Source organism: Triticum urartu, chromosome 3, assembly GCF_003073215.2.
Source record: "Triticum urartu cultivar G1812 chromosome 3, Tu2.1, whole genome shotgun sequence".
In the NCBI taxonomy this organism is placed as follows: domain Eukaryota; kingdom Viridiplantae; phylum Streptophyta; class Magnoliopsida; order Poales; family Poaceae; genus Triticum; species Triticum urartu.
This window is the reverse complement of record NC_053024.1, coordinates 742,438,408-742,461,459: the sequence shown is the minus strand read 5'-3', so window position 1 is coordinate 742,461,459 and position 23,052 is coordinate 742,438,408. Positions and strand designations below refer to the sequence as shown.

General features: G+C 46.1%; 1 protein-coding gene and 3 pseudogenes across 1 annotated transcript; all 4 read right to left on the bottom strand.

The window, feature by feature from the left end:
• Positions 1-4,013: 4,013 nt before the first annotated feature.
• Positions 4,014-5,270, bottom strand: LOC125547403 (agamous-like MADS-box protein AGL62). Its single transcript, XM_048711278.1, has 3 exons — positions 5,262-5,270; positions 4,366-4,830; positions 4,014-4,274 (listed from the first exon to the last, which is right to left on the bottom strand). The coding sequence occupies exons 1-3, from the start codon at positions 5,268-5,270 to the stop codon at positions 4,014-4,016; spliced, it is 735 nt and encodes a 244-aa protein (XP_048567235.1).
• A 1,048-nt stretch (positions 5,271-6,318) lies between these two features.
• On the bottom strand, positions 6,319-7,676 carry LOC125547402 (annotated as a pseudogene).
• A 2,920-nt stretch (positions 7,677-10,596) lies between these two features.
• Positions 10,597-11,697, bottom strand: LOC125547401 (annotated as a pseudogene).
• A 7,505-nt stretch (positions 11,698-19,202) lies between these two features.
• Positions 19,203-20,198, bottom strand: LOC125547400 (annotated as a pseudogene).
• Between the last annotated feature and the right edge of the window lie 2,854 nt (positions 20,199-23,052).

Below are 23,052 nucleotides of genomic sequence, written 5' to 3'. Positions count from 1 at the left end.
GCTGGGTTCGAGGAGTTTAGTCTGGGACTGAGCAGGCAACCACTGGAGCAGAAGCTGGTCGTCCATCGGAGACCAAAGCACAAAGTTGAGAAGGCGGCACTGCTGAAGCTCCATGGCGTAGAGGCGTGCTCCAGGGCGGCAGCAGTTCGCGGGTGGACTTCCGGCATGGGGAGGGAGGGGAGGCGGAAGGGCGGAGCGAGATTATACCGGCGGAGTGGAGCAGAGATATGGAGGAGGCGGAGGCGACGGATGATCTAGATTCCCGGGAGATGAATGGGCAAAACATTTTCTCCTTTGGTGTTTTGGTTACCATGGATGGATTTGTATTTCTTTTATTCAACAATGGAACCAACTCTACCTTCTTAATCTAAGAGCAATCCTTAACCTAACCAAAGGGTGGGTAAGCTTCTAATAATGGTTGAATTAAGTTGGTGCGTAGGGGTTTGGTGCATAGGGTCTGGTGGAATACCCTAGAAGACTTCGATGATAAGTAAAGGCATCTCTAAAGGTCCCCTCGGAACAGGGCACAAGACAGTTTTTGGGGGATAGGGACCCAAAACTGCTAGGCACACATGACACATTCCTCCCTCACAGCCCATCCCCATGGGTGTGCTTTGGACCTCCAAAAACTGGCCCAAAAATTTCAACCCTGCGTGAGCCGTCAAGCCTCCTGCTTGCCCTTTGGCGACCTTCCACGATTCACGCTCTCCTTCATCCCGGTACCTGAACTGGTGTTGGACCGCATGTCGCCTTAAAAAAAATGTCAGGAATCCCTCGTCCATTTATACATTAAGACAAAGTACACTAGTAGAAAAAGGGGCTTTGGTCCAGCCAAAAAAGAGCATTAATCCCGGTTGCATTACAAACCGGGACTAATGTGAGCATTAGTCCCGGTTCAAGCAGCGAGGGCACCATACAGGCATTACTCCCGGTTCAAATGGGACCTTTAGTCCCGGTTCGTGGCACGAACCGGTACTAAAGGGTGCGATGCCCATTAGTACCAGTTCGTGGCATGAACCGGTACTAAAGGGCCACGAACCGGTACTAATGGTGCAATTTTCAAATCCTACCCCCCCCCCCCCCCCCCCCCCCCGCCCCCCCCCCGGGGGTAATTTTCCAAACCCCCCCCCCCCCCCCCCCCGACGGTGCATCGCCTTTTCAGTTTTGTAAAAAGCAAAAGAAAATGATAGAAACTTAAAAATTTAAAATCCTTCGAGAGGTAGTTATGTTACTACATCTACTAGTTAGGAAAATTTAAAAACTTAAATTTGGACATGTTTTGCAAAAAATGTAGGGAAAATGTAAAACGGCTATAACTTTTGCATACGATGTCGGAAAAAAACGTATAATATATCAAAATGTTCGGAACAAAAATCCACATCCGATGGAGATTGCCTACGACCTGTTTGCAAATTTTTAGAATCCTCAAATTCTAAAAGGAAAAAAAGTTATGCTCAAATTTCAGTTTTTTTTTAATTTTTGTTAAATCTGGTCAAACTATGGCCAAACTACTTATTCAAGAAGTATTAGTGTTACTAAATAATTATTCAAGAATATTAGTGTTACTAAATAATTATTTCAGTTTTTTTTATTTTGGTCAACTATGGTCAAACTGTGGTCAAACTACTTATTCAAGAAATATTAGTGTTACTAAATAATTATTGATTTTTAGAACAATAGTTTCAAACTCAAACAGTGAAATGTGTGACTTCATGCTCAAGCTAAATTCCTGAGGGTTAATAGGATTGTCATCTTACTATTGTTAGGAAAACAATAAGTGCAGACTTGGAAACGAGGGAGAATAGAACCCGGAAGTTAAGCGTGCTCAGGCTGGAGTAGTGAGAGGATGGGTGACCGTTCGGGAAGTTAGATGATTTGGAATGATGAGAGGTGATTAGAGATTAAATGATAAATTGAGCAGTGATGAGGGGTGATTAGAGATTAGAGGTTAAAATAATTCAGAAATTTGAAATTCAAAAACAATTTCAAAAAAAATCATAAAATATCCTTTAGTACCGGTTAGTGTTACCAACCGGGACTAAAGGTGGACCTCCAGGCAACGGCCACGTGAAAGGCCTTTAGTCCCGGTTCCAGTTAGAACCAGGACTAAAGGGGGAGGCTTTAGTACCGACCCTTTAGTCCCGGTTTTAGAACCGGGACTAAAGGCCCTTTTTCTACTAGTGGTAGTATATAAGTAATCGTTAGCACGCTGTTGAATCTATCCGGACGTGACAACAAAATTTTCGTGTATACATCTGGGACCTCCTCAAGCCTGACAGGAGGGTTCCCGGGGACATATTTCCATGCTAATTCAGTAGCCATGGGGAGTTTCTCGGTGCCTAGGAGTTGCTCAACAGTGAGACCACATACGTACTACAATACATTTCGACGCATGAGACAGAGGACAGGGGCCAGCTCATGTGTTTTAATGTCGTAATACACAGTTCAGCTCATTATGGGGCACAAAATATATACAGATCTATTTTTATTGTACTAAATCATGATTCTAATGCAATACCCAGCTTAGCCAAGCAATTTCCTCTCCGGCCGCTGCTATATAAACATTGGCGACCCTGAGAGATCTTCCTCCACCCCCTCTTTCCTCTTCTTTCATCCCAGACCCCGAGCGACCAAGCAATGGCGGCCAGGAGGAAGGGTGTCAACGACTGAAAGAAGACCGTCCTCCGCCCGATCCTCCACAAGGACGCCCGGCATGTGTGCTTTTCCAAGCACAAGCGTTGGCTGTGCAGCAAGGCTGCTACATCTTGAGTTTGCGTTGGTTTATCCCTTGAAGAGGAAAGGTTGATGCAGCATAGTAGAGATAATTATTTCCCTCAGTTTGAGAACCAAGGTATCAATCCAGTAGTAGACCACGCACAAATCACCGAATACCTGCACATATAATCAAACAACTTGCTCCCAACGTGATAAAGGGGTTGTCAACCACTTCACGGTTACTTGTAAAGGTGAGATCTGATGGAGATAGATAAATGGTAAAGTAAATATTTTTGGTATTTTTGGTTTATAGATATGAAAGTAAAATATTGCAACACTAGTAAATCGGAAACTTGTATGACGGAAATTATAAACTTATAGGATGGAAAGTAGACCCGGGGGCCATTTGTTTCACTAGAGGCTTCTCTCGTGATAGCATATAATACAGTGGTGAACAAATTACGGCGGAGCAATTGATAGAAAAGCGCAAAATTATGACGATCTAAGGCAATGATCATCAATATAGGCATCACGTCCGTGTCAAGTAGACCGAAACGTTTCTGCATCTACTACTATTACTCTACACATCGACCAACTTTTCCATGGTCTATACCCCCCGATACAACTCATAGAATCATCAAAATAAGCAAACAACGCATAGAAAACGGAATCTGTAAAAAACAGAACAGTCTGTAGCATGTTGCATTCCATTGGAAATTCCCACAGGCATAATATGACTATACCTTTGTTTTGAACAACACCAAGAGATTCTCATAAGACTTCTCTCCTCTAGTCCTACTTTTCAATGTTCAAGAAGGGATCATTAAAAAACCACTGGATAAAATTGGTGTTTTGGATCGATGTGGAATCCATTGGTTTTCATATGTTTTACTAACTTTTCGTCTTCGATTTGCCCTCATCCATATGTTTCTCTATCTTCAGGTCAATCATTTTTTAAGAAATTGCTTATAATTATTGTTAACTCATTATTGAAGAGAATTGTATGTCCTATTGTTACCATGTTAAGTCATTCCTAGTTTTGAACGTGTGTGTCCATTTAGAAAAGAAGTCAACACTAGTACATTGCTGACTCAAAATCCTATAGCCAGCGAACGTGTGTTGTACATTTGAGAAGATGTCTGTATTTCGTTAAATGCCAGCTGCCAGCGACAGGACAATACAGATTTAGCAATTAATTATTGATAATAAAGAAATGACATAAAATTTGACGAAAGATTGCATCCAGATGTAACTAGATGACAACAGATCGACGAACTATCGTCCATTATTTAATGCTTTCACTTGAACGGATCAACAGGGGTTTGGAGCTCATCTTCAAAATACGGGAACGGGAAGCCAGCGTTCGTTTCCAGCCCAACATGTATCTCTAGTGACGGAGGCATCCCCATCTCGTCGTCGAACCCTGGCGGCTGAGGAATCAACATCTGCATCTCCTCCATATCCATCCCCGCGGCGAACACCAACGGTGGAGGCATCACCTGCATATCCATCCCGGCGGTCACAGCCTGTGCCAGAGGAAGCTCCATCAACATCTGCTGCTACATATTAATCTCAGAGGCGAATAGCTCAGGCGGATGTAGCATCGCCATCAGAATCTAATGCTCCTGTTGCTACCGAGCTCCAAAGTACTGCCACCGAAGAGCTGCAGCGACAGCGGCGGGGCCACCTCCTCCATGCGGCGCATTCGGAGACGATGTCCTTCACCTGCATCGGTGCGGCAAAGAAGGCCACCAAGTCATCGTCCCCCATGGCGCGCACATTTGGCTCAACCCAAGTTGCTGTCGGCTCCCCCATGTCACGCTCCTTCGCTGTGTCCTCCTCATGCCTGGTTCGCTTCTTCCCCTCGAACAGGTCCATGCGAAGCTCATCGAACTCCTGGTGCAGCTTCTTCATCTTCTGATCTTCCCTGACAGCACCCTCCTCCCTCGTGCCAGCCCCCGCACCCTCCCCCACCAGGAAGCGTTCCACGACGGTGTCGACGGAGGGGTGGCCGAAGGAGAAGGCATTGCCGCCGGGCGAGAAGGTGAGAGTGGCCACCTGGGTGCCGGTCAGGACTGCCAGATCGCTCGCCTTGCTGCAGAACCCCACGCGGACCTTGAAGAAGGAGACGTGCGGGGCATTTATAGGAGAAATGTGCACAACATATAAAATGTATGCCCACACAATTTTATAAAAATGTTTGGAACATATAAAGAAAATATTTATGTAATTTTAATTAATGTTCATAACACTTAAAAATACTCCCACATTTTTTAAATTGTTCAAGATATTTTTGAAAAAAAATCATGAACTTTATGAGTTATGTTCACCTTGTATTTACAGAATGTTCAGCATGACTCATACTGGGTGTGGATCTTATCTTCTAGTCAATACAAGAAACCGGCGTTCGGCTCAAGGGCCTGCTACACCATCTCCATCCCGGCAGGAAATTCCGGTGGAGGCGGTGGTAGAGACATAAACAAGTGTCGTATCTACATCTCCGTCCCAGTGTTGAACCCTAATGGCTGAGGAATGTCCATCTGTACCATATCCATCGCAGTGGCCAACCCCGCTGGCGGAGGCATTTTCTACATATCAACTAAATTCCAACGACTAGATGCCATTGATTAATTATAACTATGATAAGGAGACAACCTAAGGATTGAGGAAAGGTTTCATCCAGATCTAGGTAGATGCATTGTAATATATAACATAAGATTGATGGGATGACTTAGAAGATGCATATGTTACCGATTGACAATAAATTCACGAAATTAGTGTCCATGCATGCACTGGATGGTTTTGTGTTTCAAAGCGGAGAATGCATCGAGAGTTCATTAAGAGCTTATCTCTGTGGCCCCTAGCGTTTATAATTAGAATACTCTTGGCCCATCACATAACATTCTTTACGACCCTCCAAGTAATAGCTCATGAAGCTTAATTTGCCAAGTGTTAATTACATTTATGCTAAAAAGTGTTAATTACATTTTTTTCTGAAAATGTGTGAACGATATTAGTACCAAGTAGCAGGGTGATCCGCTCACTTGCGCGGCTAGATGTAACACATATTACTATATTTACTATATTTAATATTACTATATTTAATATTCTCTTTGGTGCATGTGTTTGGGTCTACTGATGAGGCCGAGGTTATCCTCCTTTTTTTAAAAAGTGTTTGGATCTACGATATCCCGTTCTAATATATATTCGAGCTTTGTCAATTCCGTATTATGATGGATAAAATGATTCTTCGTTTTATTGAAGAGAATTGTATGTCCGCTTGTTACCATGTTAAGTCATCCCTAGTATTGAACGTGTGTGTCCATTGAGAAAAGAACTCAACACTAGTACATTGCTGACTCAAAATCCTGTAGCCAGCGAACGTGTGTAGTACATTTGAGAAGATGTCTGTATTTCATTAAATGCCAACAGCCAGCGGCAGGACAATACATATTTAGCCATTAATTATTGATAATAAAGAAATGACATAAAATTTGACGAAATTGCATCCAATGTAACTAGATGACAACAGATTGACGAACTATCGTCCATTGTTTAATGCTTTCACTTGAACGGAGCGACAGGGGTTTGGAGCTCATCTTCTCAATACGGGAATGGGAAGCCAACGTTCGTCTCCAGCCCAGCAGGGATCTCAGGTGATGGAGGCATCCCCATCTCATCGTCAAACCCTGGCAGATGAGGAATCACCATCTGCATCTCCTCCATATCCATCCCCGCGGCGAACACCAGCGGTGGAGGCGTCTCCTACATATCCATCCCGGCGGTGACTGCCTATGCCAGAGGCAGCTCCATCAACATCTGTTGCTACATATTTATCTCGGTGTCGAACAGCTCAAGCGGAGGCAGCGTCGCCATCAGCATCTGATGCTCCTGCTGCTACCGAGCTCCAAAGTACTGCCACCGAAGAGCTGGAGCGGCAGCGGCGGGGCCACCTCCTTCATGCGGCTCACGTCCACGCGCAAGAGAACCTGGTTGGCGCGTTCGGAGACGATGTCCTTCACCTGCATCAGCGCGGCAAAGAAGGCCACCAAGTCCTCGTCCCCCATGTCGCGCACATTCGGGTCAACCCAAGCCGCTATCGGCTCCCCCGCGTCATGCTCATTCGCGGTGACCTCCTCGCGCTCGGTCCGCTTCTTCACCTTGGATAGGTCTGTGCGCATCTCGTCGAACTCCTGGTGCCGCTTCTCCATCTTCTGATCTTCACTGGCAGCACCCTCCTCCCTCGCGCCAGCCCCGGCACCCTTCCCCCCAGGAAGCGTTCCACGACGGTGTTGACAGAGGGGTGGCCGAAGGAGAAGGCATTGCCACCGGGTGAGAAGGTGAGAGCGGCCACCTGGGTGCCGGTCAGGACCACTAGATCGCTCGCCTTGCTGAAGAACCCCACGCAGCCCTTGGAGAAGCAGACGTGCCTGGCGTCATCCTGCTCGATCCGGCGGATGACGGTCTTCTTCCGGCCGCTTTCACCCCCCGTTGGACGCTGCCATTACTTGCTCGCTCTGTGGCTAAGGTGCTGCAATTGTTCAGATATTGCAATTTTTTCGTGCTTAAGTTCATGACTTTTTAGTTGTTCAGAGGCATGTTTTTCATGCACAAGTTCATGATTTTTAGCTGTTTTGGTCTTGCTTTCTTTAATTCCCGGGTTTATGATTTTTAGTTGGTCATATCTTGCTTTTTTTTCATGCTTAAGTTTATGTTTTTTAGTTGTTCAGATATAGCAATTTTTAGTTGGTGCATGTTGTCATCCTTTGACCCGTGAGTTTTAATGTACACAGCTCAGCGAATACTGAATTGAATCCCATGGCCTATCACGACTTTTAATGTACGTAGCTCAGTGAAGCGATTCTCACCGGCAGCTTGCTATATAAACCCACCGACACCGAGACGTAGTTACACACAGTCTTCCTCCCTTGCTCTGAGCGAGGGAGGAAGAAGAACGTCATCTGCCGGACCGAGCAGGAGGATGCCCGTAACGTCTGCTTCTCCAATAGCTGCCCCGGGTTCTTTACTTTGAAAGCGCCGTAAAATCAGGCCAGCAAGGCATATCGTGTGAGCCAGATTGCATGCGTGCCCCGAACACCCCGGAACAGTGGGTAGTGTAGAGAGGTTTATAGGAGAAATGTTCACAACATATAAAATGTTTTCCCACACAATTTTATAAAAATATTTGTAACATATGAAGAAAATCTTTGTGTAATTTTAATTAATGTTCATAACACTTAAAAATGCTCCCACATTTTTTAAATTGTTCAAGACATTTTTGAAAAAACTCAACAACTTTATGAGTTATGTTCACCTTGTATTTACAGAATGTTCAGCATGACTTAGACTGGGTGTTGATCTTATCTTCTTGTCAATACAAGAAGCCGGCGTTCGGCTCAAGCGCCTGCTGCAGCATCTCCATCCCGGCGGGAAATTCCGGTGGAGGCGGTGGTACAGACATAAACAAGTGCCGTATCTACATCTCCGTCCCAGTGTTGAACCCTAACGGCTGAGGAATGTCCATCTGTACCATATCTATCGCAGTGGCCAACCCCGCCAGCGGAGGCATTTTCTACATATCAACTAAATTCCCACGACTAGAAGCCATTGATTAATTATTACTATGATAAGGAGACAACCTAATTATTGAGGAAAGGTTTCATCCAGATCTAGGTAGATGCATTGTAATATATAACATAAGATTGATGGGATGACTTAGAAGATGCATATGTTACCGATTGACAATAAATTCACGAAATTAGTGTCCATCCATGCACTGGATGGTTTTGTGTTTCAAAGCGGAGCATGCATCGAGAGTTCATTACGAGCTTATCTCTGTGGGCCCTAGCCTTTATAATTACAATACTCTTGGACCATCACAGTTAATTCTTTACGACCCTCCAAGTAATAGCTCATGAAGCTTCATTTGCCAAGTGTTAATTACATTTATGCTAAAAAGTGTTAATTACATTTTTCTAAAAATGTGTTAAACGATATTAGTACCAAGTAGCAGGGTTACCCGCTTAGTTCCGCTGCTAGATGTAACACATATTGCTATATTTAATATTATGTAGCCCTCGTGATTTTGGTCTGGAAGTTAACTATCATCAATAGTCTAGCAAATTAAATGGACATTTTGTAGAAACATGGTGAAACTTACTAAGGTCATGCAAATGCAAGAAATAAGTGAATAAAGTAGGAGATTATACATCATGTTTGTTTTCCTCTCAAAGTACTATAGCATGTTGCATTCCATTGGAAATTCCCACAGGCCTAATATGACTATACATTTGTTTTGAACAACACCAAGAAATTCTATCACAGGACTTCTCTCCTCTAACCCTACTTTTCAATGTTCAAGAAGGGATTATTAAAAAACTACTAGATAAAATTGGTGTTTTGGACCGATGTGGAATCCATTGGTTTTCATATGTTTTACCCACTTTTCCTCTTCGATTGGCCCTCATCCATATGTTTCTCTATCTTCGGATCAATCATTTTTTAAGAAATTGCTTATAAATATTGTTAACTCATTGATGAATCAAGTGACCTCTTAATTAGCACAGGTTGTATTACAACTGTCTAATTGATTTATATTGTATTATCATCATATCCTCATCTTAATTACTATGATTGTCTTTGTCATAGTATCACTCGATCTGATGCAATTCTAGCTTTCTATTATTGAAATTTCTTGAGACATTATTTTTCACTCCCAAAAAGATCATAGATTGTAGTTATTTTCATTGCCTTTTTATTGCTGAAAACATTTTTGCTACAATATTCTTTGTTGGTCAGTCACAACCTAGCTTGTTCTTTCACCTCATATGCATGTTGTCACCTCTAACACGCTCTTTTGTGGGAGTGATATTATCAGTGAGGAAGTTTCCGGCCTCACATTAGTTAGATAGTGGGTGCACAATTTCTTAATTTTGGATCAAATCCTCGATCAGAAATAAAAATTTTGTTCATCATTTTTCATAATGCCATGATTTGGTTATCTCTTTCTTTCAACAAATATATTCATCCTTGTATATTCATCAGAATTCTTCTGCAATATTCCCTTGCCCTTAAACATGATGTAGCCGGTTTGACACAATGGTGCCCTTGTCTGGTTCTGCACGACTTATACCTTTTAACAGAATGACCGATTATATATTGCCAAGCCAGTATAGAAAAGCATTGATCCGCGGAAGCATATCTGGCATCAGCGGTACAGACGAGAGAAAAGAGAAATAACCCCCACCCACCCACCCAAGATGCCGCAAGAACGTATCACAAGCTCGTGTGTTTGATCCATGGCACATCATTGAAACAATTGGATATGTTGTTGTGGATGCACCGCAGTCTCATTTGAGGGGTATCTACAGGCATGTATTAAGCATTTTCTTTGGTGCATGTGTTTGGGTCTGCTGATGTAGAGGCCGGAGGTTATCCTTCTTTTAAAAAAAAGTGTTTGGGTCTACTATATCCCATTCAAATATATATGCGAGCTTTGTCAAGTCCGTATTATGATGGATAAAATGTTTCTTCGTTTTATTGTAGAGAATTTGTATGTCCGCTTGTTACCATGTTAAGTCATCCCTATTATTGAACGTGTGTGTCCATTGAGAAAAGAAGTCAACACATTGTACATTGCTGACTCAAAATCCTGTAGCCAGCTAATGTGTGTAGTACATTTGAGAAGATGCCTGTACTTCATTAAATGCTAGCAGGCAGAGACAGGACAATACAGATTTAGCCATCAATTATTGATAATAAAGAAACGACAAAAAAATTGACAAAAGATTGCATCCAGATGTAACTAGATGACAATAGATCGATGAACTATCGTCCATTGTTTAATGCTTTCACTTGAACGGATCGACAGAGCTCATCATCTCAGTATAGGAACGGGAAGCCGGCGTTCGTCTCTAGCCCAGCAGGGATCTCAGGTGACAGAGGCATCCCCATCTCATCGTCAAACCCTGGAAGGTGAGGAATCACCATCTGCATCTCCTCCATATCCATCCCCGCGGCGAACACCAGCGGTGGAGGCATCTCCTGCATATCCATCCTGGCGGTGACTGCCTGTGCCAGAGGCAGCTCCATCAACATCTGCTGCTACATATTTATCTCGGTGGCGAACAACTCAAGCGGAGGCAATGTCGCGCCTTCTGGGCCCCCTTCTGATACCGGCCCCCAAAGTACTGCCACTGATCATGAAGAGCTGCAGCGGCAGCGGCGGGGCCACCTCCTCCATGCGGCTCACGTCGACGGGCAAGAGAACCAGGTTGCGCATTTGGAGACGACGTCCTTCACCCGCATCAGCGCGGCAAAGAAGGCTACCAAGTCCTCGTTCCCCATGTTGCGCACGTTCGGGTCAACCTAAGCCGCTATTGGCTCCCCCGCGTCACACTCCGTTGCTGTGACCTCCTCGTGCTCGGTGCTTCTTCACCTCGACCAGGTCCGTGCGCAACTCGTCGAACTCCTGGTGCAGCTTTTCCATCTTCTGATCTTCACTGGCAGCACCCTCCTCCCCCGCACCCTCCCCCACCAGGAAGCGTTCCACAACGGTGTCGCGAAGGGGTGGGTGAAGGAGAAGGCATTGCCTCCGCCCGAGAAGGTGAGAGCGGCCACCTGGGTGCCGGTCAGGACCGCCAGATTGCTCGCCTTGCTGAAGAACCCCACATGGCCCTTGGAGAATCAGACGTGCGGGGCATCGTCCTGCTCGATCCGTCGGATGAAGGTCTTCTTCCGGCCGCTGCCCCCCCCCCCCCATTGGGCCCTGCCATTACTTGCTCGCTCTGTGGCTAAGCTCAAAGAAAGGGAAGGAGAGGACTTTATATAGCAATCAGGACTGAGCTACGTGCATTAAGTGTGGTGATAGGCCATGAGATTCGATTCGGTATTTGCTAAGCTATATGTCAAAGGATAACTACATACTCTATCGCGCAACAACGACGTGCTTCCGTTTTTCGAGAAACTGTTGGTCGGGTGCATCCCAGATTTTATTTTTGAAAATAAGAAGGGCAGCGGACCGGGGCAGCCGCCGGGGCCGGATCTAGACGGTGGGTGGGGCTCAAGGAGTTTGGTCCGGCACTGAGCAAGCAAGCACCGAAGCGGAAGCTTCTTGTCCCTCGGAGACCAATGCCAAAAATTGAGAAGGCAGCGCCACTGAAGCTCCAGGGCATGGAGGGGGGAAGCGCGCTCTAGGGCGCCGGCAGTCCTGGACTTCCGACATGGGGAGGGAGGTGAGTGGGGAAGGGTGGAGGGATATTATACCGGAGGAGGGGAGCAGAGATACGGTGGAGGCGATAGACGATCTAGATTTCCAAGAGACGAATGGGCGGAGTATGTTCTCGTTTAGTCTCTTGGCTACCATGGATGGATTGGGTTTTTTTTTATTCAACAAGGGAACCAACCCTACCTTCTTAACCTACGGGGATTCCGTTACCCAACCACATAGTGTGGTTAGCTTCTACAAACAAGTTAAGTTGGTGAGTGGGGGTTTGGTGGGTAGGGTACGGTGGAATACTCTACAAGACTTCGATGATAAGTAAAGGCGTATCTAGCGGTCCCCTTGGAATAGGGCCCAAGGAAATTTTTAGGGGATAGGGCAGAAAAAGAGGAGCGATGGGCCCCCATACTAGGAGGCACACATAACACAGTCCTCCTTGACAGCCCATCCTCGATGGGTGTGCTTTGGACCATGAAAAACTGGTCCTATAATTTCAACCTTGCGTGAGCCGCCAAGCATCCTTGCTTGCCCTACGGCGACCTTCGCTATTTCATGCTCGCCGTCACCCCGGTACCTGAGCCCGCGTCGGACCTCGTGTCACCTCAGAATAATGTCAGGAACTCCGCGTCCATTTATACATTAAAACTAAGTAGTCTATTCGTTCACACATGTTAAATCAATATGGACGTGATAAAAAAATGTACATGTATATATTTTTTTCACACAAAAGCTAGCGTTCCTAACAATGAGCGTATTCCAGCGAAATTTATCTTTTTCCTGGGCACACATTTAATACAACACATGAAATATATATACGCACCTCAAATCACCCACAAAAAATTGTCAGGAGCCCCGCGTCGCCTGACAGGCAAAACAGGGGAGATCTAGATCGCACCCCCGCATTCTCTCGTCCCTCTTACTCATCTCGCCGCACAATTAATTCTTTTATCGCACACGCTGAATAGTTTTCCCATAAGCAGCCCACGTTTTTTGAATTTGGGGTACCCGTCTCATAAATATGGCACGAACATTTATACATAAATTGTTTTTTATTATATTTAAAAATATGTTATTAACATTTAGTCTTTCAAATCTATTAAATTCCAGCCACTGATTTCTAATACTTATTGAAGAGCACCTGCAAGCGCTTGGGGAATCAGGTATGTTAGGCATCCTCTTGATCGTCTTCTTCCGACGACAGCCACCCCCTGATTAGGGGCCACCATTGCTCGCTCAGTGACTGGCATACAGAAAGAAAGCAATAATAGAGAAGGTCAATGCAGATGAGTGCGTTACTACATCTCGAGGTAGGGGGTGGGTAGATAACAACCGATAGGAGATGAATCACTAAGATGAGCTATCTACATTAAAAATCCAGATTGGCATGCATTGAGATTTGTTCTACTCTCTGCCGAATTGTGAGGTCTAGGCAGAAAAGTGTAACTCAGTATTTACGAAAAAAAATGGATGAAAATTTGAAGAATTTCTGAAACGTAAATTACAGTTTGGATAAGTATGTACGATCGGATTAGCACATCTCTTAATTAAGTAAATGAGACGAAAACTCTAGTAAGTCTGAAACTCAGTGGCGCCGTATATATATATTTTTCGGGGAACATAGAGAAATTTATTCGACCAAATGCTCTCTGGACCATCATGCAAGAGACTACTGACCCTGAATCTGGATGGTTCGGCCAGCCAACTCTCAGTTAAAATAGATACATGTGCAGAGATTCTTGGCACAAAGATGAGACGGAGTGCCGAAGCACAGACTACATATTGAATAAAATGTAGTAATGTCAGGACCTAGCTGACCTATTTCTGCAATGATTGGAGCCACAACTGAACAATTATTGTGACAAGTATTCCAAAGATTAAGAACTGCCAGGCAATCAGTCTAGAGCAAGACTTTAGGGAAGCCTCTGATGTTAGCAAAATTAATGCCCTCCCCAACGACTTTGTTTTAATATAAGTTGAACAGTAACTCCAAAGAGCAGTTTGCTCCTGGCTCCCATAAACCTAGTTAAATATCAAACAACAAATCCATCTCCTTCAATGGAATTGTTAAAGCTTACAGCTATATCCATGTTCAACATAATGATATCGTCTAGTCGAGACCGCCATCCATGGCCTAACCAAATATACCGTTTCTTGCAAGGGATGTCCAGAAGTAAAAGTGCTTCTTTTGGGAGTTTGATTGAGTTTACCCGATCAAGCTACTCTTTCTCAAGCAGGTGTCTAACTATTCTATTAGTTCCAAATAGACTACACGATGGTAATAATTTTTTATTGCTGGTTATTCGTGTACAATTAATCTGACAGGATATCAAGGGCCAATGTATTTGGATGGAGCCATGGTAGTCGAACATGAAACCATAACCCAGCTCATGTGTTTTAATGTCATACTAAATAATGATTCTCAGTGCAGTACCCAGCTCAGCCAAGGAATTTCCTCTCCGGCCGCTTCTATATAAACCTCGGTGACCCTGAGAGATCTTCCCTCCACCTCCTCTTTCCTCTTCCTTCATCCCCGACACTGAGCGAGCGAGCAATGTTGGCCAGGAGGATGGGCGGCAAAGACTGGAAGAAGACCGCCCTCCGCTCGATCCTCAAGAAGGACGCCCGGCATGTGTGTTTTTCCAAGCACAAGCGGGGGCTGTTCAGCAAGGCCACCACGAGCATGCTGACCATGCTTTTGTTGAGTCAACCTTGGTCAGCAGCATTTACACAGATGCATGCATAGTTGCATGTCGGCAGCAGCAGCAGCTGTTACTTAGCAAGATAATAGCTAGCTTACTAGTGTAGGTAGTATGCTGTGACATATGTGCTCATGTCACAGCTACAAAAATATCTCAGTACTAGGTCGGTTCACTTAGCTATAAAAGGAGCTTCACTCCGGCCGGTTGTAAGCATTCCATTCCGATCAAATATAAGGAAACCTCTACTCGTGAGTGTACCAGCTTCACTACTAGTGTGTGTGTGAGCAGCGCCGTGTGCTCTGCTAGTTTACTCTAGCTATAGTTTAGACTTGGTTGATCTTCAGACAACTAGCTACTCGCTAGTTCGGGCCAACAATTGGTATCAAAGCCTTTGGTTAGGCCGAAGCATATGCCGAAAGAAGGCGTCGCCGGCGACGGCTCCATGACCGTCGGGGAGAGCTCGGCTGAGGAGGCGCGTGCGGCGGACGCGCTTGCACTGCGAGGCAGGCTAGGAGGGAAGTTGGGTGCACCACGCTCCATGCGAGACGTGGGCATGTCCAGCACCTCCTTCCCTCTCCTCACGCGGACCAACTACCCCAGTTGGTCGGTCATGATGAAAGTCATCATGAAGGCGCGGCATATGTGAAAAGCCGTGGATACCGGCGATGTCGAGTACGAGGAGGACCGGTTGGCGATGGAGGCAATCTTGCGCTCCGTCCCACCGGAGATGGTGCTCACCGTTGGCGCCAAGGAGACGGCCAAGGAAGCATGGGACACCATCAAGACTCTACGCATCGGCGTGGAGCGCGTACGGGAGTCGAAGGCCTAGACCTTGCGCCTCCAGTACGAGGAGATCCGGTTCAAAGCCGGTGAACAAGTCGACGACTTCGCCTTGCGGCTGCAAGGTCTCGTCAACAAGCTCGCAACGCTCGGAGATCACATCGACAACAAGATGGTGATTCTCATGTTCCTCCGTGTCGCCCCCAGGCAGTATAAGCAACTGGCCTGGTCCATTTAGAGCTTGGTGGATCTCTCCACCATGACGATCAAGGAGCTGGTAGGGCGGCTCAAGGTCGTCGAGGAGCGTGGCGATGAAGCTGACGACCGTGCTGGCGGTGAACTACTGCTCACCAGGGAGCAATGGGAGGCGTAGCTTCAAAAGCGGCCGCGACGGCTCTTCCGGCAGTGGGGGAGGCGCCCCCATGGGAAGCAGAGGTCGCGACAGAGGCGGAGGCCCGCCCAGAGTGGCGGCGGCAACCGCGGTCGCAAGCCAAACCAGGCAGGGCAAGGCACTAGAAACGGTGGCAAGTGTCGCTACTGTAACATGCCGGGTCACTGGATCCGGGATTGCCACAGGAGGAAAGCCAACGAGGCAGCCGCGGCAACGGCAAACCTCGTCCAGGCTGACGTGGACGGCGGGCCGGCAATGATGCTGTCAAGAGTCGAGCCCGTGCAGGAGAGCTCAGTGTCTCTCGCAACCACGGCCCCGACATCCACCCATTCCGTGCGAGAGGCACGGATCCCGTCCATGGGAACCATCACTCCAGTGAAAGGCCACACCTCGACAACGACATTCTCAGGGCCTGTCGACTGGGAGGCGATGAAGACCCGGGTGTGGGGGAGCCACACCCCGGCGACGGTGTCCCCGACAACCTCGGGACCCGACGATGTCGCGCAAGTTGGCGAGGCAACGACGCATATGGCAGACCATGCTCCGACCATGATGCTGGCGACCATGGACTCTGTGCAGGAGCGCACGGAGACTCGGGTCATCCACACCCCAACGACGAGATGTTCGGGGTCTACTGCTTTGGCGGGAGATTGCTCCCCGACAACGGCATGTGCGTGCGGCATGATATCAAGGGCCAATGTATTTGGATGGAGCCATGGTAGTCGAACACAAAACCATAACCCAGCTCATGAGTTTTAATGTCATACTAAATGATGATTCTCCATGCAGTACCCAGCTCAGCCCAGGAATTTCCTCTCCGGCCGCTTCTATATAAACCTCGGTGACCCTGAGAGATCTTTCTCCACCTCCTCTTTCCTCTTCCTTCATCCCCGACCCTGAGCGACCGAGCAATGGCGGCCAAGAGGATGGGTGGCAACAACTGGAAGAAGACCGTCCTCCGCTCGATCCTCAAGAAGGACGCCCGGCATGTGTGTTTTTCCAAGCACAAGCGGGGGCTGTTCAGCAAGGCCACCACGAGCACGCTGACCATGCTTTCCGGTGCCCAAGTGGGCGCCGTCATCTTCTCGCCTCGCTGCAAGGCTTTCTCCTTCGGCCATTCATCCTTTGACGCTGTCGTCAACCACGTCATGGCGGGTGACGGTGCAGGGCTTCAGGGCTCCGCCGCGGACAACGTGTTGCAGACGCTGCACCGGCAGCACGGCGAGATGCGCACAGAGCTGGCGGAGAGGAAAAAGTAGAAGAAGCGCGCGCAAGAGGCCCTGACCAAGGAGTGCGCCACGGGGGACCAGATTGCCGCGTGGCTCGACCCTGATATGCGCGACATGGGGTATGAGGATATGGCGGCCTTCTTCACTGCACTCATGCATGTGTTGGCCGCTGTCTCCGGACGTGTCAACCAGGTTCTCGTAGAGGCCTATCACATCGATATGTTCCTTAAGCTCCTGGTGCCCCCGCCTCCGCCGCCGCCGCCGCCGCCGCTCCAGCTCTTCGGTGCCACCACCTTTGAGTTTGATGCTTACGGTGATGCCTCCTCCTCCCGGTTTGGCCACCAAGGTGAAGATACAATAGGGGCTAATGGCCACGCCGCCGCCGCCGCGTGAGTTCCCCGCAGTGATGGTGATGCATATGCTCATGGAGATGGTGTCGCTGCAGGAGTTCGTCGCCGGTATGCAGGAGCATGCTAGCTTCCCCTACCAAGGAGAGAAAGACAAATCCGCACAGAATCAAAGTCTAACTTCGCACGAAATCTAATACTTTCTTGCCACAGTTATAGTATTATTCTAAATAAATCAAGCCAGGTCGATGTAAGACCCATCTCCTTGAGTTCTCCATTATCATAGTATTTATCATATTATTAATGAAAAGGTTTGCTGTAAATGGGGACCGACCCATTTTTGTCTACGTTGCAAGTCCAGCCACGACACACAACTGGGTCCGGCCACTTTTTGTCCTAGTTGGAAGTCCGCGCTCGACATGCAACTCCAAACCTGCAGCGAGATTGCAATTAGTGGTGGGAGCAGGGTTGTCGGCAAGTTTAATTTACACATTTATAAAATATTCGCGGTATTTTTTTATTTTTTATAAAACTCATGACCATTTTCCAAAATTATGATTTTTTAAGGAATAATGCGTTTTAGTTCATATTTCAGTTTGGAAAAATAAGCGTGATCTTTTCCAAATTTGTGGACATTTTTAGTTTCACGAATATGTTTTTTAATTTTCCATGTTTCCGTTCATTTTATTTCTTTCTATTTTCCCTTCTTTCTTCCCTTTTATCATTATCTTATTTCACTTTTAATTTCAATTTTTTTCTTTTTTCCTTTTTGTTGTCACTTTTTTTCATAGCTACTTAAAAATGTTCATATTGTATTTTAAAAAAAATGTACACCATGTTTGAAAATGTACATCACATATTTTGTTTGAATGTGTTTAAAGCATTCAAAAATATGTTCAACTTGTTTTAAAACGTAGTCACCATCTTATATGAAATGTTTGTTGCATTTTGAGAACATTTCATGATGTTTTACATGATTTTCATCATGTGTTTCAAAAATGGTCTCCACATTTAAAAAATGTATATTGTATAGTAATGAAAATGCTCATTTTTGCGAATCAACCTGTGGTTGGATGGTTAGAGGGACTGTGATATTCCCAGTCCACCAGGGTTCAAATCCTGGTGCTCGTATTTATTCCTGGATTTATTTCAGGATTTCCGGCGACAAACATTCAGTGAGAGGAGACGTTTCCGTCAACGACGAGGTGCCTACGGTGACTTCGTAAATTTCAAGATGATATGTCGGCTCGGTCTTTTGGAGGTGCTCATAGGGGTAAGGTGTGCGTATGTGCGTTCATAGGATGAGTGTATGCGTGTGTCTATGAGCGCCTGTGTCTGTATTGATGTTCAAAAAAATGCTCATTTTTTACTTTATATAATGTTCACAATGAGTTTTCTAAAACTATTCACATAATCTTAAAAAAATATTCACCTTGTTCTACAATTTATTCACCGATTTTTTTTAAAGAAAATACTTACTTTGCCACTCAAGTGCTTGTTACCATGTTAAGTCATCCCTAGTATTGAACGTGTTTGGCCATTGAGAGAAGAAGTGAACACTAGTACATTGCTGACTCAAAATCAAGTAGCCAGCGAACGTGTGTAGTATATTTAAGAAGATGTCTGTATTCCATTAAATGCCAGCAGCCAGTGACAGGACAGTACAGATTTATCAATTAATTATTGGTAATAAAGAAACGACATAAAATTTGACGAAAAATTTCATCGAGATGTAACTAGACAACAACAGATTGAGAAACTATTGTCCATTGTTGAATACTTTCACTTGAACGGATGGACACGGGTTTGAATCTCATCTTCTCAGTACGGGAACGGGAAGCCGGTGTTCGTCTCCATCCCGGCAGGGATCTCCGGCGAGGCAGCCATCACCATAAGCAACTGCTGTACCGCCATCCTCATCTCGTTGTTGAACCCTGGCGGTTGAGGAATCGCCATCTGCTTCTCCTCCATATCCTTCACCACGGCGAACGCCGGCTACGAAGGCATCTGCTGGATATCCATCCTGGCAGCTCCATCACCATCTGATGCTGCATATTCATTCCGGAGGCAAACCACTGAGGTGGAGGCTGCGTCGCCATTAGCATTTGCTGTTGCTGCTACCGAACTCAAAAGAACTGCCACCGAAGAGTTGTGGCGGCAGCGGAGGGGCCACCTCGGCCATGCGGCTCACATTGACGTTCATCGCGTTGTGGAGAACCTTGGCGCGTTAGGAGACGACGTCCTTCACCTTCATAGGGTGGACCCAAGCCGCTATCTGGTCCCCTGCGTCACCCTCCTTCGCCATGACCTCCTGCTTGCTCTCCGTTCGCTTCTTCACCTTGACCAACTCGGTGCGCAGCTCGTCGAACTCCTGGTGCAGCTTCTCCAGCTTCTTATCTTCGCCGGCAGCTCCCTCGTCCCTTGAGCCAGCCCCCACACACTCCCCCGCAAGGAAGCGTTCCACGACGGAGTCGATGGATGTCCAAAGGAAAAGGCGTTGCCGCCGGGCGAGAAGGCAAGGGCAGACACCTAGGCGCCGATCAGCACCGCCAAATCGATGGCCTTGCTGAAGAACCCTACGCGGCCCGTTCTTGAAGAAACTATTGCTCGGGCGCATCGTATATTTTTTGTTGAAAACAGAGTAGGGTAGCGGACCATGGCGGCAACCAGAGCAGTCGTAGCCCGGGCCGGATCTGACGGCGGGGTGGGTTCGAGGAGTTTAGTCCGGGACTGAGCAGGCAACCACTGGAGCGGAAGCTGGTCGTCCATCAGAGACCAAAGCACAAAGTTGAGAAGGCGGCGCCGCTGAAGCTCCATGGCGTAGAGGCGTGCTCCAGGGCAGCGGTAGTTCGTGGTTGGACTTCCCGCGTGGGGAGGGAGGGGAGGGGGAAGGGCGGAGCGAGATTATACCGTCGGAGTGGAGCAGAGATATGGCGGAGGCGGAGGAGACGGATGATCTAGATTCCCGGGAGATGAATGGGCAGAGCATTTTCTCCTTTGGTGTATTGGTTACCATGGATGGATTTGTATTTCTTTTATTCAAAAATGGAACCAACCCTACCTTCTTAATCTAAGAAAAATCCTTAACCTAACCAAAGGATGGGGTTAGCTTGTAACAATGGTTGAGTTAAGTTAGTGGGTGAGGGTTTGGTGCATAGGGTCTGGTGGAATACTCTAGAAGGCTTCGATGATAAGTAAAGGCATCTCTAAAGGTCCCCTTGGAACAGGGCACAAGACAGTTTTTGGGGGATAGGGCCCCAAAACTGGTAGGCACACATGACACATTCCTCCCTCACAGCCCATCCCCCATGGGTGTGCTTTGGACCTCCAAAAACTGGCCCAAAAATTTCAACCCTGCGTGAGCCGCCAAGCCTCCTTGCTTGCCCTTCGGTGACCTTCCACGATTCACGCTCGCCTTCATCCCGGTACCTGAACCAGCGTCGGACCTCATGGCACCTTCAAAAAAAATTCAGGAATCCCTCGTCCATTTATACATTAAGACAAAGTTGTATATAAGTAATTGTTAGCACATTGTTGAATCGATCTGGACGTGACAACAAAATTTTCATGTATACATCTGGGACCTCCTCAGGCCTGACAAGAAGGTTCCCGGGGACATATTTCTATGCTAATTCAATAGCCATGGGGAGTTCCTTGGTGCCTAGGAGTTGCTCAACAGTGAGACCACATACGTACTACAATACATTTCGACGCATGAGACAGAGGACAGGAAAGGCCAGCTCATGTGTTTTAATGTCGTAATACACAGTCCAGCTCATTATGGGGCAGAAAATATATACAGATCTATTTTTATTGTAATAAATTATGATTGTAATGCAGTACCCGGCTTAGCCACGCAATTTCCTCTCCGGCCGGTGCTATATAAACATTGGCGACCCTAAGAGATCTTCCTCCACCCCCTCTTTCCTCTTCTTTCATCCCCAACCCCGAGCGACCAAGCAATGGCGGCCAGGAGGAAGGGTGTCAACGACTGGAAGAAGACTGTACTCCGCCCGAACCTCCAGAAGGACGCCCGGCATGCGTGCTTTTCCAAGCACAAGCGTTGGCTGTGTAGCAAGGCTGCTACTTCTTGAGCTTGCGTTGGTTTTTCCCTTGAAGAGGAAAGGGTGATGCAGCAAAGTAGAGATAAGTATTTCCTCAGTTTGAGAACCAAGGTATCAATCCAGTAGGAGACCACGCATAAATCACCGAATAACTGCACAAATAATCAAACAACTTGCTCCCAACGTGATAAAGGGGTTGTCAATCCCTTAACGGTTACTTGTAAAGGTGAGATCTGATGGAGATAGATAAATGGTAGAGTAAATATTTTTGGTATTTTTGGTTTATAGATAGGAAAGTAAAATATTGCAAAAATAGTAAATCGGAAACTAATATTGCAAATCGGAAACTTGTATGATGGAAAGTATTAACTTATATGATGGAAAGTAGACCCGGGGGCCATATTTTTCACTAGCGGCTTCACCGATGATAGCAAATAATACGGTGGTGAACAAATTACGGCCGAGCAATTGATAGAAAAGCGCAAAGTTATGACGATCTAAGGCAATGATCATCAATATAGGCATCACGTCCGTGTCAAGTAGACCGAAACGATTCTGCATCTACTACTATTACTCCACACATCGACCGACTCCTGCCTGCATCTAGAGTATTAAGTTCATGAAGAAGAGAGTAACACATTAAGTTAGATGACAGGATGTAGAGGAATTAACTCAAGCAATATGACGAAAACCCCATCTTTTTAACCTCGATGGCAACAATACAATACGTGCCTTGCTGCCCGTACTGTCACTGGGAAAGGACACCGCAAGATTGAACCCAAACCTAAGCACTTCTCCCATTGCAAGAAAATTCAATCTAGTTGGCCAAAATAAACCAATAGTTCAAAGTGAACACATTATTCCTACCAGTTTTGGGGCCCAAGCTTAGGCCCTTGCCACTCCTTATTCGATAGTCCATCAAATCCTTACCCAAAACTTGAAAACTTCACAACACAAAACTCAACAGAAAATCTCAGAAGCTCCATTAGTATAAGAAAATAAATCACCACTTTTGGTACTGTTGTGATCTCATTCTTTTTTTACATTGGTGTAATATCTACTGTATTCCAACTTTTCCATGGTCCATATCCCCCGATACTGCTCATAGAATCATCAAAATAAGCAAACAACACATAAGAAAACAGAATCTGTAAAAACAGAACAGTCTGTAGCATGTTGCATTCCATTGGAAATTCCCACAGGCCTAATATGACTATACCTTTGTTTTGAACAACACCAAGAAATTCTTCCCACAGGCCTAATATGACTATACCTTTGTTTTGAACAACACCAAGAAATTCTATCATAGGACTTCTCTCCTCTAACCCTACTTTTCAATGTTCAAGAAGGGATCATTATTAAAAGACCACTGGATAAAGCTGGTGTTTTGGATCGATGGGGAATCCATTGGTTTTCATATGTTCGACTTGCCCTCATCCATATGTTTCTCTATCTCCAGATCAATCATTTTTTAAGAAATTGCTTATAATTATTGTTAACTCATTATTCAAGAGAATTGTATGTCCGCTTGTTACCATGTTAAGTCATCCCTAGTTTTGAATGTGTGTGTCCATTGAAAAAGATGTCAACACTAGTACATTGCTGAC

Bases quoted from the DNA above. Each gene is read 5' to 3' on its own strand.
- LOC125547403 (XM_048711278.1), bottom strand. The intron at 4,275-4,365 runs GTACTTTGGAGC...ATTAATATGTAG, and splicing joins GCTGCAGCTCTTCGGTGGCA to CAGCAGATGTTGATGGAGCT.